A 14,954-nucleotide genomic window follows, 5' to 3' on the forward strand; every position below is an offset into this window, starting at 1 on the left:
AGCCAAGATCGGAAGTACACCCCTCCAACCCCCCGCTTTCGCTTGCCCCTTTCTGACACATCCTATTTGTGACAATGGGGATAATAGGGGCACAATTCAGCTAGACCATTTGAACTCAGTGTTAAGTAAGTTCACAGTTGGATAGCCCCCAAGAGCCACTAAATAACTACACTCACACAAGATAGACACATGGTGTATAAATTCAAGATGGACACCACCTTAAAACAGAGTTGAGAATGAACACTTTTCTGTCAACAAAATGGAGTCGCAAAGTCATATTTTCTTTTCTTTCCTGTCGATATATAACTGAATAAATCCCTTGAACTAAGTTTCTTTCCTGGATTAGTCATAAAAATATGAACAATAGCTTTGAGAAGTTATTCAAATATGGAGGAGCCGGTGTTGAACTGGAGTGGACAAAGTTCAAATTCACACAACACCAGGTTTTTATCCAACAGGTTTATTTGGAAGCACTAGCTTTCAGAGCACTGCTTCTTGGTGGGACAGGATCATAAGACACAGAATTTATAGCAAAAGATTACAGTGTCATGCAATTGAAACAATATATTGAACAAAACTAGATCGCTGTTAAGTCTTTCATCTTCTAGAATGGGTTGCAGGTTTCTGTTCATTAACATGCAAATCACAGAACTCCTTTTAAGTCACATTCTCGAGACAACTTAAGGTTTTTTAAAAAAAGTGACATCTCAGCTCAGACAGTGCATTAAAGGTGTGTGTTAGAGTCTGTCTGTATCCCAGTCTTGAGTCAGACTGGTTCTATTTCCAAACTAGGAATTTATAAAATATTACATGGACTGAATGTCTGCATTGACTGTCTGCAGGTTGTGCACTTTTTGAGCAAAATAGAGTGTATCTGCAAATACAATTCTGCAAATGCAAATTCAGCCCATAGACTTATGTGCGTGTGTGTCTGTATATGTGTGTATGAGAGAGAGCGACAGAGAGTGTAAGTGTGACTGTGTGCATGTGAGTGTGTGCATGTGAGAGTGTACGTGCGAGTGTGAGTGAACATGAGAGTGTATGTGTTTGTGTGTGTCCCTACTTGGTTAAGTGTGCATTTGAGTGCAGAGTGGCTGAGCAGAGGCTGTTAGCCAAGTTCAGAACCCATGGAGATGGCCTCAACTGGACCTTGGGTTCATGTCACACAACAGGTGACCCCACTACACTAGACACTCTCGCATACACACACAATCTTACATACTCACACACACATGCAGCCCCTCTCTCATACACACATATATACACACCCACACTCACAACCAAGCACACCCTCTTACCGGCTTATACTCCATCACACTCACACACTTTACCAAGCATGCACACATGCAAACACACACACACACTTTCAAATGCAGTCACACTCACACCACATGCACACACTCATACTCTCTCTCTTTCATGCAGAGACACACACACACACACACACACACACACACACATAGGTCTATGGGGTGAACTTGCCTTTGCAGAATTGTGTTTGCAGATACACTCTATTTTGCTCAAAAAATGCATGTCCTGCAGGCAGTCAAGCCATGGAATACTTTATAAATTCCTACTTTGGAAATAGAACTAGTCTGACTCAAGATTGGGATACAGACTCTAACCTTACACCTTTAATGCATTGCCTAAGCTGAGATGTCACCTTTTTTTTTATAAAACATTAAGTTATCTTGCTAAGTGACTAAAAGAGGTTCGGTGATTTACATATTAATAAACCGAAACCTGCAACCCATTCTAACAGAAGAAAGACTTAGAGTCATTAGAATCTAGGTTTGTTCAATGTATCATTTCAGTTGCATGACACTGCAGTTGTTTGCTATAAATTCTAATCCTGTCCCAAAGCTACCTGACAAAGGAGCAGTACTCTGAAAGCTATTGCTTCCAAATAAATCTGTTGGAGTATAACCTGGTGTTGTGTGGTTTTTAACTTTATTAAAATGTAACAGCTTTTCTATGAACTAATTGCTGCCCTCTCTAAATAATTAAGATTGTTCATAATGCAATCATTAGACATTTTGGCTTTGAATTGGATTTTTCAAAAAATGGATGTGAAAATATCTTCTTTTATCCTAATGGTAGGTGTAAAAAGTGAAATTCACACACCATTTATGAGCAGACAGTCTGATAATATGATGCAAACTAGGTTTCTGGTTCAAGGCATTTAAGAATGCACAATTTTTGCAGCAAAGAAGACACAGGATGCTACCTGAGAACCATGATCGTGCAGACAAGCTGAGTTGGCCTTCACCTATCTGAAGTAAACAGAGCAGGTTTCAATGCAGGGGTTCAACTGCATAACAAGTAGAACGAAGCAAGCAACACTTGTAACTGAAAGCAATAAAGAACTGCAGATTTATCTTCATAAATCTCCAGACTCTAATTACTCAGTGGATTGAAAAGGAATAGCAGCTTGCAACGTTTCAACACTTAACCTCGGGAGAAGCAAGTGCGACAGCTAATTTTAAGATCGAGGGACTCATTGCCTTTGTGAAATCCCAATATCTTCTTGAATGTGTATATTTAAATAAATGGGTGAGTAAATGAAGTTGCAAATATATTTGAGTGCTGGATAACAAACATTTATCTTAAAAAAAAGTATAAGAAAATCTGCCATTTTTGATCTGAACAATTATGGCATTCACAGGAGAAATTAATGGTTTAAAATAATGTTTCTTTAAAATACATCTGTCCATGCTTTGTTGATAGTTGGGAAAAGGAGGGGTACATCTTGCCACCTCCTGTCTGAAACAGCCATGTTTAATGTGGAATTAGAATATAAATGTTAATTTTAATAAGGGATGCTTGAGTGAATTAAATACATTTAATAGATTCTTTCTGAATAAGGAATTTTTTTTACAATGAAGGCAGTAACACCTATTTACAAATTTATGTTATTTCATTGTGGCAAGCTCTTGAGATCTGTTTATGTTGGATATTGAATACAAAACCAGGATAAGGATGAAATGTGATGGGTAGCACTTGGCATTTCTGTGGCTGTCTCTGAACTGCAGAGTAGTAAGCCAACTCTATTCCATACATATCCTACACCCTATCCCCAGAAAGAAGGTTCCATAATTCAAGCCACTTTTTTTCCAAATGTGTGTGTGGCAAGCCATAATATCTCCAGGCTCTAAGCAGCCACCTCATGGGTAAAACTCTAAGTCTAGGTTATTGGAGAAACGCGCAAGTCTGGCAGTATCTGTGGAGAGAAAACAGTGTTATGATCTCAGGTCCAGTGACCCTTCTTCAGAACTAGAAGCAGCTAGTCAACTCCGTATTTATGATGATGGGGAGATGGAGAAGGAGTGAGCAGATAGGTGGAGGCGGAGCCCGCTGTGAGAAAGCGAAAAAAGGGGGTAAACAGCCAAAGGGATCATTGTCAGCAGGCCAGGGAAGAAGCAAACCTGATGAAGGGCTTTTGCCCGAAACATCGATTTTCCTGCTCTTCGGATGCTGCCTGACCTGCTGTGCTTTTCCAGCACCATTCTGATCTAAACTCTGGTTTCCAGCATCTGCAGTCCTCACTTTTGCCAAGAAGCAAAGCTAGATAGGTGGTAATGGACTAGGAGTAGTTGAAAATGAGTTGACTATGCTGAAAGCAACCCATTTCTTTAAAGGCTTTTGAATTCAATGTCAGGTTTAACAATTTCAGAGTATAAACACTTCCTTCCTTGTCTATTATCGATCCCCCACAAGGTAAAAACAATGACTGCAGATGCTGGAAACCAGATTCTGGATCAGTGGTTGAAGAGCACAGCAGGTCAGGCAGCATCCAATGAGCAGCGAAATCGACGTTTCGGGCAAAAGCCCTTCATCAGGAATACCCAGGCCTGTCATGAAATGGGGTGCTATCAGCACAAAAAGCCTGCTTTCAACTTTTCATTGTCACCCATCCAGCTTTTCTTCTTCCCTGGCTTATTACAAAGGATTCCTTTGACTGCCTACCCCCTTTTTCACTCTCCATTTGGGCTCTAAGTCCACCAATCCACTCACTCCTTTCCCCCCACCCACCCAATCCTCACCACCAATGCTCCTGTTGCCCACACCACCCAAACCATCTGCCTAAATACCAGCTTTCCCTCACTACTTCCAAAGTAATGTCACAGGACTCAAAATGTTAACTCTGTTTTCTCTCCACAGATACTGCCAGACCTGCTGAGTTTCTCCAACAATTTCTGTTTTTGTTTGTTTCAACTCTCCAGCATTCTCAGCTCTTTGATTCATTTCAGTGTTGTGTTTGTAGCTGGTTTGACAGCAACATGGGTGAAGACCTCAAACCCAATGAAAGGGAGGAAAAACAGGAAAGATAACTGGGAAAGTTAGATTACTTTTAAAAAAGAATTTGGTATGAGCCAAAATACAATAAACTAATGTACCCTCCTATGTACACATCTGATGAGTTGAGTTATTTCCCTGATGCCTTCCCCATATGTCTTAGAAGTGATCTTTCAATGTTAACAATTCGATTCTTCTGTACCTCATCATATTTCTAAGATCTTAGCTTATGTCCATGCCATCTCTTGCTCTCTCCAAACCTCTGAGTTCTTGCCTCTGCTCTCTCTGAGTCTCACTGACATGGAGATCAATTTCACCATGCAAGTATAAGTGTCAGAGTTAGAAATGTGTGATCTGCTTAGACTCAAACAGATCAGCTGCAAAGAGTGAACGTTGCTCATTGGACTTCGATGTTTAAGACTGAGTTGTGACACAATGATAGTGGTCCTATTTCAAACCTGGAGGATCTGGATTCAAATCTCACTTGCTGTAGAGGTGTGTCATATCAGGTTGATGTAAAAGAAACAGAAATTTTATTGTTAATTACATGCTGATTGAGTGTTTTGTTAATTTGATGGTAAGTTTATTTTCTTTTAAAGAAAGGGCTAAATTCTTCCCTCCTAGGGTTTGGCCTCTGCACAGGGAAAGGACCATTAATGGACAAGTGAAAACTGATGGTTGAGCTAACATATAAAGTTCATAAATTCCCGAAAGTCTTTTGCTGCCTAATTCCAGTAAAGATATTGGTTTATCACTTACTGGTAGAAAAAATCTCCAAGATTCTTGATAGAGGTTTAACCAGAACAATATCATCAATAAAAACAGATCTGAGGAGGCTTAACCAAAAGCTGAATTGGGTATTTTCAGTTCATTTTTCTGAGCAAAGGTGAAGAGAGGGATTTGCAGAATGTGGAACCAAAGTTAATGGAGGCATGGTCAAGTAGTGAGATAAATCAAAAATTTGATGCACCAGGTGTGCAGGTTAGGTGAATTAGCCATGTGGTTCAGTGATCAGCACTGCTGCCTCACAGCGCCAGTGTCCAAGGTTCAATTCCAGCCTTGGGCAACTGTCTGTGTGGAGTTTGCATAGCCTCGCCGTGTCTGCGTGGGCTTCTTCTGGGTGCTCCGGTTTCCCCCCACCATCCAAAGATGTGCAAGCCAGGTGAATTGGACATGATAAATTGCCCATAGTGCTAGGTGCATTAGTCAGAGGGAAATGAGTTTGGGTGGGTTACTCTTCGGAGGGTCGGTTGAGCTGGAGGGCCTGTTTCCACACTGTGGGAAATCTAATCTAATTTATCCATAGTGTTCAGAGATGTTTGGATTAGGTGCATTAGTCTGGGATAAATATAGTCTAATAATGGAATGGGTCTGGGTGGGTTACTCTTCGGACGGTTGGTGTGGACTTGATGGGGCCGTAGGGCACGTTTCTACACTGTAGGGATTCTATAAAGAAGATTGAGTCAAAGAAATGGACCGATTCTCACTGGGTGCTCAGCATGGTGGCAATCAAGAAGGTTTCAGGGATATGGAGGGCCAGTGTTTTGAGGATTCAAAGCACAACTACATGGATTTAAAATTGAAGCAGTCAGGCAAAACCAACTAACATAGGTCAGTGAGGAAGTTATGGAGGATGGAGGTGTGAAGGCCAATTAAAGGGAATTGTGAATAGTTGAACATGGATGTGACAGATGAATAAGTGATGATTTTGATGTCTTATTGGCTAAGGTAGGGACAGAGGTGAACAATATTACAAAAACTGAAAGAATTAAAATCATATTCAAAAATCAGGGATATAGCCTGGGACACTAGCCAGAAACAGGGCCAGCAGCAAGGCAATGGAGTATCTGCCATAAGTCAAAGAAACTGAGGGAAGTTCTCCCAATTGTAATTGGCGGCAATTATGTCTCATTCAAGGCTGGATATAAAGACCAGCTGCCTTAGAGTAAAGGTAGTGGAAGTATTGCTCAAATGGAATTTTATCTCAAATAAATTAATTGTTTTATTGAGGTAATGCATGACCTGAGCAAAAGAGCACCCCACTGGACTCCTGTCTCGAGCACCACATCCTTAACTATAGAACTCTCCCTTTGATCTACTGTTAACACTTGAACAATTTACAGTGCAGCCATATTTTTGTGCAGCTTTTCTTTAAGGTACAGCCTGCCTTTAGGAGGACTAGATCAGAATTGTTGGAAACGCTCAGAAGAAGGGTCAATGGATGTTAACTCTGATTTCCCTTCACAGATGCTGCCAGACATGATGCTTTTCATGCAGTTTCTGACTTTGTTTTTGATTTCCTGATCCGCAGTACTTTCAGTTTTATTTAAGAAGATCAAGTTGTCCCTACCACCAAGTCTACAAACAACATGGCCAAATGCTGCTGCATGTGGAGGCTCCAGGTTGGTTTGGAGCTACAGACACATTGCCATCATTCAGATGGGGTTTGCGTACCAAAATTGCATGTTGCACAACTCAATCCAAATGAGTGCAGGCTGGTTGCAAATCATGAACCCCCACACTCCTCTAAAATAGTGCTATCCAATTCCTAGAATTGATACATTGGCCCAAATTTAAGTTAGATGTATGGCCTGTTTCCTCAATATAAAAAAATGCATAATTTTGAAGGGATCTTAAATTTGATATCAACCAAATTTCTCGGAGGTATTTATTAACTCTGACAATACTTAAGAAGCAGAACTACAAGATACCCTGTTCCACATCACATATTCCCAAATGTAGAAATATATACCATTAGAATTTTCTGACTTTGATAACACCACACACTTCCATTTTCATTGGGTAAAGAAAAAACATTTGTAAACCATAACGTGCAGAAAAAAATCATTAGTCTTTAAGTTAAATCATGAGTATTTTTTTTGTGAGTGCAAAATTAATAACAAGAATTATCATTATAAATCCTTCCTGCAGAAACATAGTCTTAAGTCCTTTTTGATGCATTACAGCATTTAAAAAGCTTATGGTAAATAATGCTTGTACAAATAGCTAATGAGATTCAGTGGCAGGTCAGTTTTAATTTTACTGGCTTTCTGATTAATTTCCAGAGGCCACGTCAGCTATATTACATACCCATGGGAGTGCCAACTCCATAAGCTTTGGAATCTATGAGGCCTCCAATCTGTGTCAAGTTGCAGTTTCTCTGCGTGACAAACTCAATGGTCGTTGACTCCATTAGCAAGGCATAATCTGTGGTTAAGACACGCTGGATTCCTTCTTCATTATTTTTGACAAGCGCAGTCTGTTGTCTGCTACTCATGAAGGCCCACATCTTTTCGTAGGTTGATATTTTGGATTTCTGCAATGAAGCATAAGAGATGTGCATGGAGAAGGGAAGAAAGAAAAACACGGATGAACGATTTTCTGACTGGAAAATAAAACTTGCTGCAGTGGTCCTGGGAAAAGAAGGCAACAAAGGAACTGAATAAGATACCTTTCAAATTGCAAATTTGAAAAAAAATGTTAGTAGCTACAGCAGCTGTTGGCTGTAAAAAAAAGCCTGAAAGGATGGTCAGGTTAATACTAGCGCACAAACAATCACAACTTCTTCACAAAATGTTCCTTTTCTACAGCTGACAGCAGTTTTCATGGTTCACGGAACACAAATAGAAAACCAAAGGAATGGATTTCAAACCCACAAGTACTGGAAAGGAAATGGAAATTCAATGATGAGCTTGGGAAATGTTCTGTGGCAGATTCTTTCAAACTTTTCACCTCAGAGCTATACAGGAGGGTGGATTGGAGCATTGTAAACACCACATACACATGAGTGACTGCCATTTATTTTGATTTCACAGGCAGAAGTGTTTCGGATGGCAGACTTTGCTCTTGTCCCCTGAGTGCAGCAGCTCTACAGTCACTTAATGTTCCTCCTGGAGAGGCCAGTACGGTGGTTTGAAAATGGCAGCCACGGCAAGGACTGGAATGAGGTGGTGACAGGCAGTGCCCCCGTTCTAAATCTTGGAGTCCAGGATCAGCTAAATATAGGGGCGCCTCACAGCAGCAAGGGGAGGTTAACCCCAGGGGTGGGGGGTGGGGGGGTGGGGTGAGGGCTCTGGCGGAGGGGGTGAAGGAGGGGAGGTGCAGGCTGGTGCCTTAATTGGGAAAGTGGGACATGTAGGAGGGGAAGAGGGGTGAGGAGCACCTGCAAGGGGCAAAACTTGGGACCTCGTAGGGGAGGGGATGCCAGAAAGGGGGTGTTTAAGGGAGGTGCCTCTAATAGTGAAATGGCCATCCACCTGAACTGTCCTGGATAGATTTGCAACACCAATCCTTTGCATTGGTATCAGCCTAAGTTACTGATGGGGAAAGATGCCCACATAAACTTTTCAGCAGAAGAAAGGCTCAATGATAGAGGATGGGCTTAATTAACAGCAAAGGTTTACAACATATTAGCTAGTTACTTTACAACTAAAATACATGATTGTCTATTTTGGGAAATCAGACTCAACCTAAGAGTTAGTCCACATAACTGCTTCTAAAGCATTCAATAAACACAACAAGCTGACATTGGAGGCTGTACACCACGCCTTGTACCATTGGTCAGCTTGTCCCAGAGGCAGATCTTTATAACCTAATGTCTCAGAGTTTATTTTGAGGTGCCAATTAAACCTTTTATGTGCCAACTGCTTGATTCAACAAGGTCAACAGAGTAGAGGAAGCTGCAGGGCTTCATTGCTGGGCCTGAATTCTACCCTCAGTCTTCCTTCCCCATCCCACCCCTACCACCCACCAACACCGCTCCCCACCCCGCCACCCAATTTAATATTGCACACAGGTCAGGAGTGAGCAGGAAGGCCAACTAGGGAATGTCACCTTTGCTCTGACTCACACCTTCCTGCAAAACCATCCACAGGGGATCAATAAAATTCTGCCTGATTGTTCCTATTTAAAATTTACAAACATATAACAAAGTGAATCTTTGCATTGATTATCTTTACCTACGAAATGAAAACAGACTTCATTTGGTGCAACATATTTATTAAAATAGATTTGATGTGAAACAAAACACATCACCTAATTTTTATTTCTTTTTAATATTTTATGTAACTATTTGGTTCATTCTCATTGATTGATGATTCTAGAGCTTAAACATGCTAATTTACATCAGTTTTGAATGAAATGATGTGGTAAAATCCTCATCTCAGAGCTTGAAGTCTGTAGGCTCAAAGTCCCCTGCAGACACTGGTTTAGGTCAGAATTCAGATGACACCAGGCTATAATCCAACGCATTTATTTGAAATTGCATGCTTTCGCAGAGTCAGCCCTTCACCTGATGAAGGGGCAACGCTATGAAAGCTTGTGATTTCAAATAAACCTGTTGGATTACAGCTTGGTTCATTGGAATTCTGATCTTGTCCACCCCATTCCAACTCTGGCACCTCCACATCATAGAGAATGGTTTACACATTATCCAGGCAAATGCTCAAGTTCAGTACTGAAGGGACACGGTACTGTTGGAGTGCTGCCTTTTATAGATGGGATGTTAATCAACATGGGCATGTCAGATGAAAAGGGAGGCTTCAAAGAAATGAGAGAAAATTCTCTAAACTTTCTTCCCTGCATTTATCTCCCATAATCAGGACTACCACACCATCATCAACACTACCTCAAGATGTACATATAGAGTTGATGATAGTTGTCTTTTCCCTCGGATAGAGAATTTCAAGGGGGCACATTTTTAAGGTGAGAGGAGAGAGGTTTAAAAAAGACACAAGGGGCAAATTCTTTACACAGAGGGTGGTTGGCTTGTGGAATGAACTTCCTGAGGAAGTGGTGGATTTGGCTACAATTATAATGTTTAAAAGACATTTGGATAGGTACGTGAATAGGAAAGATTTGGTGGGATCTGGGCCAGGAGCAGACAAGTGGGACTAGTTTAGCTTGGGATTATGTTCAACATGGACCACCTGGACCAAAGGCTCTGTTGCCATACTGTATGAATTTATGGCTATGTCATTTATCAATGTTATTCTTTGGGATACCGTGTATGTAAATTACTCCTTATCCTTAGTTTGAAGCAGTGACCACACTTCAAGTGTACTTCATTGACACTGGAACACCAGCGGACCATCCGGAGTTCACAAAATGCAAGAAACAGTCGCTTGGTGGAAAAGAACTGGAATATTGCTAAAAAAGGAGCAATGTTGTTGAAGATTTTTCTTTCTATTGCTGAGAATTAATACATAAATTCAAACACTTTCTTTTATTAATTTGAAAATAAAAAATCGCATTTGTATATAGCACGCAGCATATCCCCAGGATATTGCAAAGCACTTTACTATGAATTAATTACTAACAGAATGCTGTCAGTGTTGTTACGCAGGTAACTGCTGTCTACATATTGGTCACCGCAAAGTCCCAGAAACACCAACGGGAGAAATGAACAGTTAGTCAACTTTTTTCTGGCACTGTTGATTAAAGGATAAATGTCAGATGGGTAAACCAGGAAAAATACCCAACTATTTTCAAGAATTAATGGAAAACAGTAGTTCAAGTTATATCCTCTTTGTGTCAGTAGTAATCTGGCAGAATGTTGTAGAATACACCTGAATCCAACAAATTCAATGGAAGTAAAAATCATGTCACTTTTATAATGTACAGCCAATCCACTCCTTATGATTATTAACTACACAATAAGCACAGAAATGTAAATCCAGTTATTTCTATCCTTGAAGCCAATACAAAGCCATAAAGCCAGAAGACCATAAGATTTGGAGCAGAATTAGGCCAGTCAGCCCATCAAGTCTGCTCCACCAATATTTTCTCAAGCCCATTCTCTGCCTTGACCCATAACCCTTGTTCCCCTTATTAATCAAGAACCTATGTATCGCTGTCTGAAATACACAGAATGACGTGGCCTCCAAAGCCCTCAGTGGCAATCACAATCTGTTCTGCTGAAGATTATCAACTTGAAATACTAACTGCATTTTTCTCTCCATAGATGCAACCAGGTTATTGCCCATTTCATACAAATTTTGGAAAAGTACTGGAATGTATTATCGATATCTATAAAACCAGGAAAATAGGATGAGGCTGGATGGATCTTTTGCTACCAAACGTGCTATTTTTTGTATCATAAATTATTCCGTGTTTTTCAGATTAAATAAACTACCACTTAGATAATTATGTCCTGTTTCAAAGAGAGTCAGTATAAATATTTTTTGGATAAATCCTGTCTGACTTACTTAGTTAATGTTTTGAGGTATCTGCTATGGTTCTGAGATAACGAGACAAAAATGAAAGAACACAGAACTGGAAGCAAACTTGTGAAGTGGGTTGATAATTTATTGGAAGGTAGCAGACAGGGAGTAGAGATAAATAGAATAATCTCTGATTGATGGGATGTGACAAGTGGTGTTCTCTGGAGATTGGTACTGAAGACTGAGTTTTACGCAACATACATTTGAATGACTTTTATGAAGTTATGAAGAGCTATTTAATCAGGTTTGCAGTTGACATTAAGGTCAAGAAATGATATGCTTTTTGTTTCTTTTTCAGAGGTAGAGTAGATTAGCTTGGAACCTATCTCCACAAGAGTTGCACACACTGCTAAATTTGCGGGTGTCATTTTGTTGATGTACAAGCAGCTAAAACAAATATTTGGTGCTTATCTTAATGAGGATCTAAAGCCTAATTGCAGATCGATTCTGTAAACCAGTGACATTGAACACAGTTATCATTAGCTTGGCTAAGTTCAGGATAACAAAGTTTGCCTTGTATATTACTAGTAGTCATGACAGGGATTTCTCGAGGATCTCATCAAAAAGGTAAGATTCATTTTCTTTAACCTGATTGTGGATTCAGGAGGACTTGGAACCTCAAAATCACTGTCACTCACTGCTCCCAAACATCAACCCTTGTCCTACAGAGGGACATAGCTGCAAGAAAATTATGTCAATTTGCCAGTGATCTGCCTGGAAACTCTTTGATTGAATATAAGTGAAGGCAGAAAAGTAGTGTGGCTGACCCCCAAACATTATCTGATCTACTGGTTGATGCTACCCATTATCGATGCTATCGAAGTCAGGAAGCTATCTAGCTGGGAGGAGAAAGTGCAGTGATTATAATGAGGTCAGCCAGGTGGACCTCATAGAATATGTGTTCCCTGAGTGGAGCTGTTAATCTGGTCCAATCAGGGAGCCCTGGCTGACAGATATAAACAGGAGTGTGTTTGATCACACAGCATTGCCCTTTGATGTGAAGGGCACTGCTTGTCACTGGCCACTTGGGTGTTTCCTTTCTTCCTGGTGGTGGAAGAACCAGGTGGTGGAAAGTTGAATAAAGATTTGTGCACCTTGTGTCTTTCACTGTGATTCACACCTGCACACACACAACATGGGCACTGGGTGAAAAAAATTTTTAAAAAAGGATAAACAGGAGTATTGACTGCCTGCCCCTCTTCTGCGGTTACATTAGAGCCCGGGTGTCTTTGGAAAAGGAACACGCGGTGTCCACCAACACCCTGGAGTTGTTCAGGGAGCGGTAGGCGCCGCAGGGAGTGGAGTGTATTACTTCCCCCTCCAAAACTATTTTGATTTAATACCTGCCCTCCCCTTCACTGTTAGATCACACAGCATTGCCCTTTTGTGAAGGGCACTGCTTGTCACTGGCCACTTGTGTGTTTTCCTATCTTTCTGGTGGCGGAAACTGAATAAAGATTAGTGCACCTTGTGTCTCTCACTGTGTCTCACACCTGCACACACACACCATGGATGCTGGGGAAAAATAAGCACTACTGCGGTAGTGTGTGTGTGTGTGTGTGTGTGTGGGGGGGGGGGGTAAAAGAAAAATAAATAAATAAATAAACAGGAGTGTTAGAGGTTCTGTTTACTCTGAGAGCTCGTTTGAGGGAGCTGGATCAGTGTCAAAGATTGTCCACATGTAAATAAAGGGTAACTTAGTTATGGGATCCTGGACTCTATGGAATTATTTCAGAAATTTATAAAGGGATGCAGACTGATGAACTAAGTAGGAAAATTAGGGCAAAGTGGTATTGATCATTTGGAAGCATGAGGTCATTCACTTTGGATCAGAGAATAACAAATTAGCATATTTCTTCTAGATGAAAGATGAGATCTGATTAGGATCAATGTGATTTAAGAGTCTGCATGCATACAGACAATGTTTACCATCTGCACAGCATCAGCTCACCAAGGCTCCTCCGATAGTAATTTACAAATCCATGACCTTTACCAGTTAACTGAATGTGAGCAGCAACTACATTGGAGCACCACATCAGCAAATTCATCTCCAAACCACATGCCATCCTGACCTGGAAATATATCACCATTCCTTCACCATTGCTGGATCACCAGCCTGGATTTCCCTTCTAAATGGTACTGTATACATACCTACAATTCCCTATCCCACTCATGGAGTGCAGCAGTTCAAGGCCAAAGATCACCTCCACCTTCTCGAGGGTCACTACAAATGGATAATAAATGCTGCCCTAACCAAAGAGGCATACATCTTGCGAATTAATTATAAAAATAAACTGGAATTCACTCCTCCAAAAGGATGAAGCCGCAGGGGCAAACTCCAAAAGAGGAAATAGTTTTGTTTTATGAACCTCATCATATCCAATCCATAATGGTGTATTACAACTGGTTTTTAAAAAAAATCTTTAAAGCCAGCTGAGACTATGTTGCATAAATAACTGCTCCCAATGCTGACCTGCACCCTGTACAAGAAAATATGCAATATACGGAGGTAAATTGCTGACTTTACACATATTCAGCATCCAAATATAATGTATTAGAAATTGTGATACACTGTGCTGTTGCATATTTGTGCTTACTTTCTCGTGCTGTCTATACTGGGTACTATTCAAGGCTACTGCAGCTGTGCTCAGCTCAATAATGGAGTCTTGCACTATCCCCTCCACAGTGTGTCTCTGTCTTCTACACAGTGAATTAACCTCTTCACTGCAGTGAAATCATGGCAACAAAATAGCAGATTACATTGGAGAAATTCATGAAGATAGCATATTTTTAACACCTTGTATATCAAAGATTAACTATTTTAATCGATGACACTTTAATCATTTGGGTTAATTTTTTTTCAGTCGGTATTCTGAAGGCAGTTTTAAAAACCTGCATTGTTTAACAATGCATTACTTTTTGAAAAATATAGCTAAGTCACTGTCTTGTCTTTGAAAAATGTCAATGTGTGCCTGTTTGGGGAAAAAAGGGTTCAGCATAAATTGCTATACAGATCAATTTCGCAAAGAAATGAGTACATGCTCAGTGATTCTTGCAAACAAAGCACTGACTGTTCAATCTGGCTTGGGGAGATAATGCGTATGGATTCACTATAACTACTTCCAGTAGACATCAACAGAATGCTGTTACAGCAGCCAATAAACTGAAGCTCAATTAAGTACAATACCTATAAACTTTTAGAGTCAACAGGACAGAATTTTATTTAAGCCCACATTGTGAAGTATATGCAATGGCCTAAATAGGCAGAATTTGCATTATAATCCATATAACTTTATTTCAATGGCAGTTTTATACTGCAAGCAAACAACTTCTCTGAATTTTAAGAGTCCTTGTCAGAAAAACAAAGAAAAACATACTTGAGCAGGTGTTACGAGGATCTAAAATTTATTTTTTTTGTTGTATAATAAACATGTCAGT

The 14,954-nt window shown here is 40.3% G+C and overlaps 1 protein-coding gene across 1 annotated transcript in view; it reads right to left on the reverse strand.

Moving 5' to 3' along the window:
• The window catches only part of LOC132836998 (glutamate receptor ionotropic, kainate 2-like), a 423,698-nt gene that overhangs the window by 22,624 nt on the left and 386,120 nt on the right, over positions 1-14,954 (reverse strand). The window contains exon 14 of the mRNA XM_060856620.1: positions 7,387-7,612. Within this exon, the coding sequence (XP_060712603.1) occupies positions 7,387-7,612 (226 nt within the window). The remainder of the gene's footprint in view (positions 1-7,386; positions 7,613-14,954) is intronic.

This window comes from Hemiscyllium ocellatum, chromosome 3, assembly GCF_020745735.1.
Source record: "Hemiscyllium ocellatum isolate sHemOce1 chromosome 3, sHemOce1.pat.X.cur, whole genome shotgun sequence".
In the NCBI taxonomy this organism is placed as follows: Eukaryota; Metazoa; Chordata; class Chondrichthyes; order Orectolobiformes; family Hemiscylliidae; genus Hemiscyllium; species Hemiscyllium ocellatum.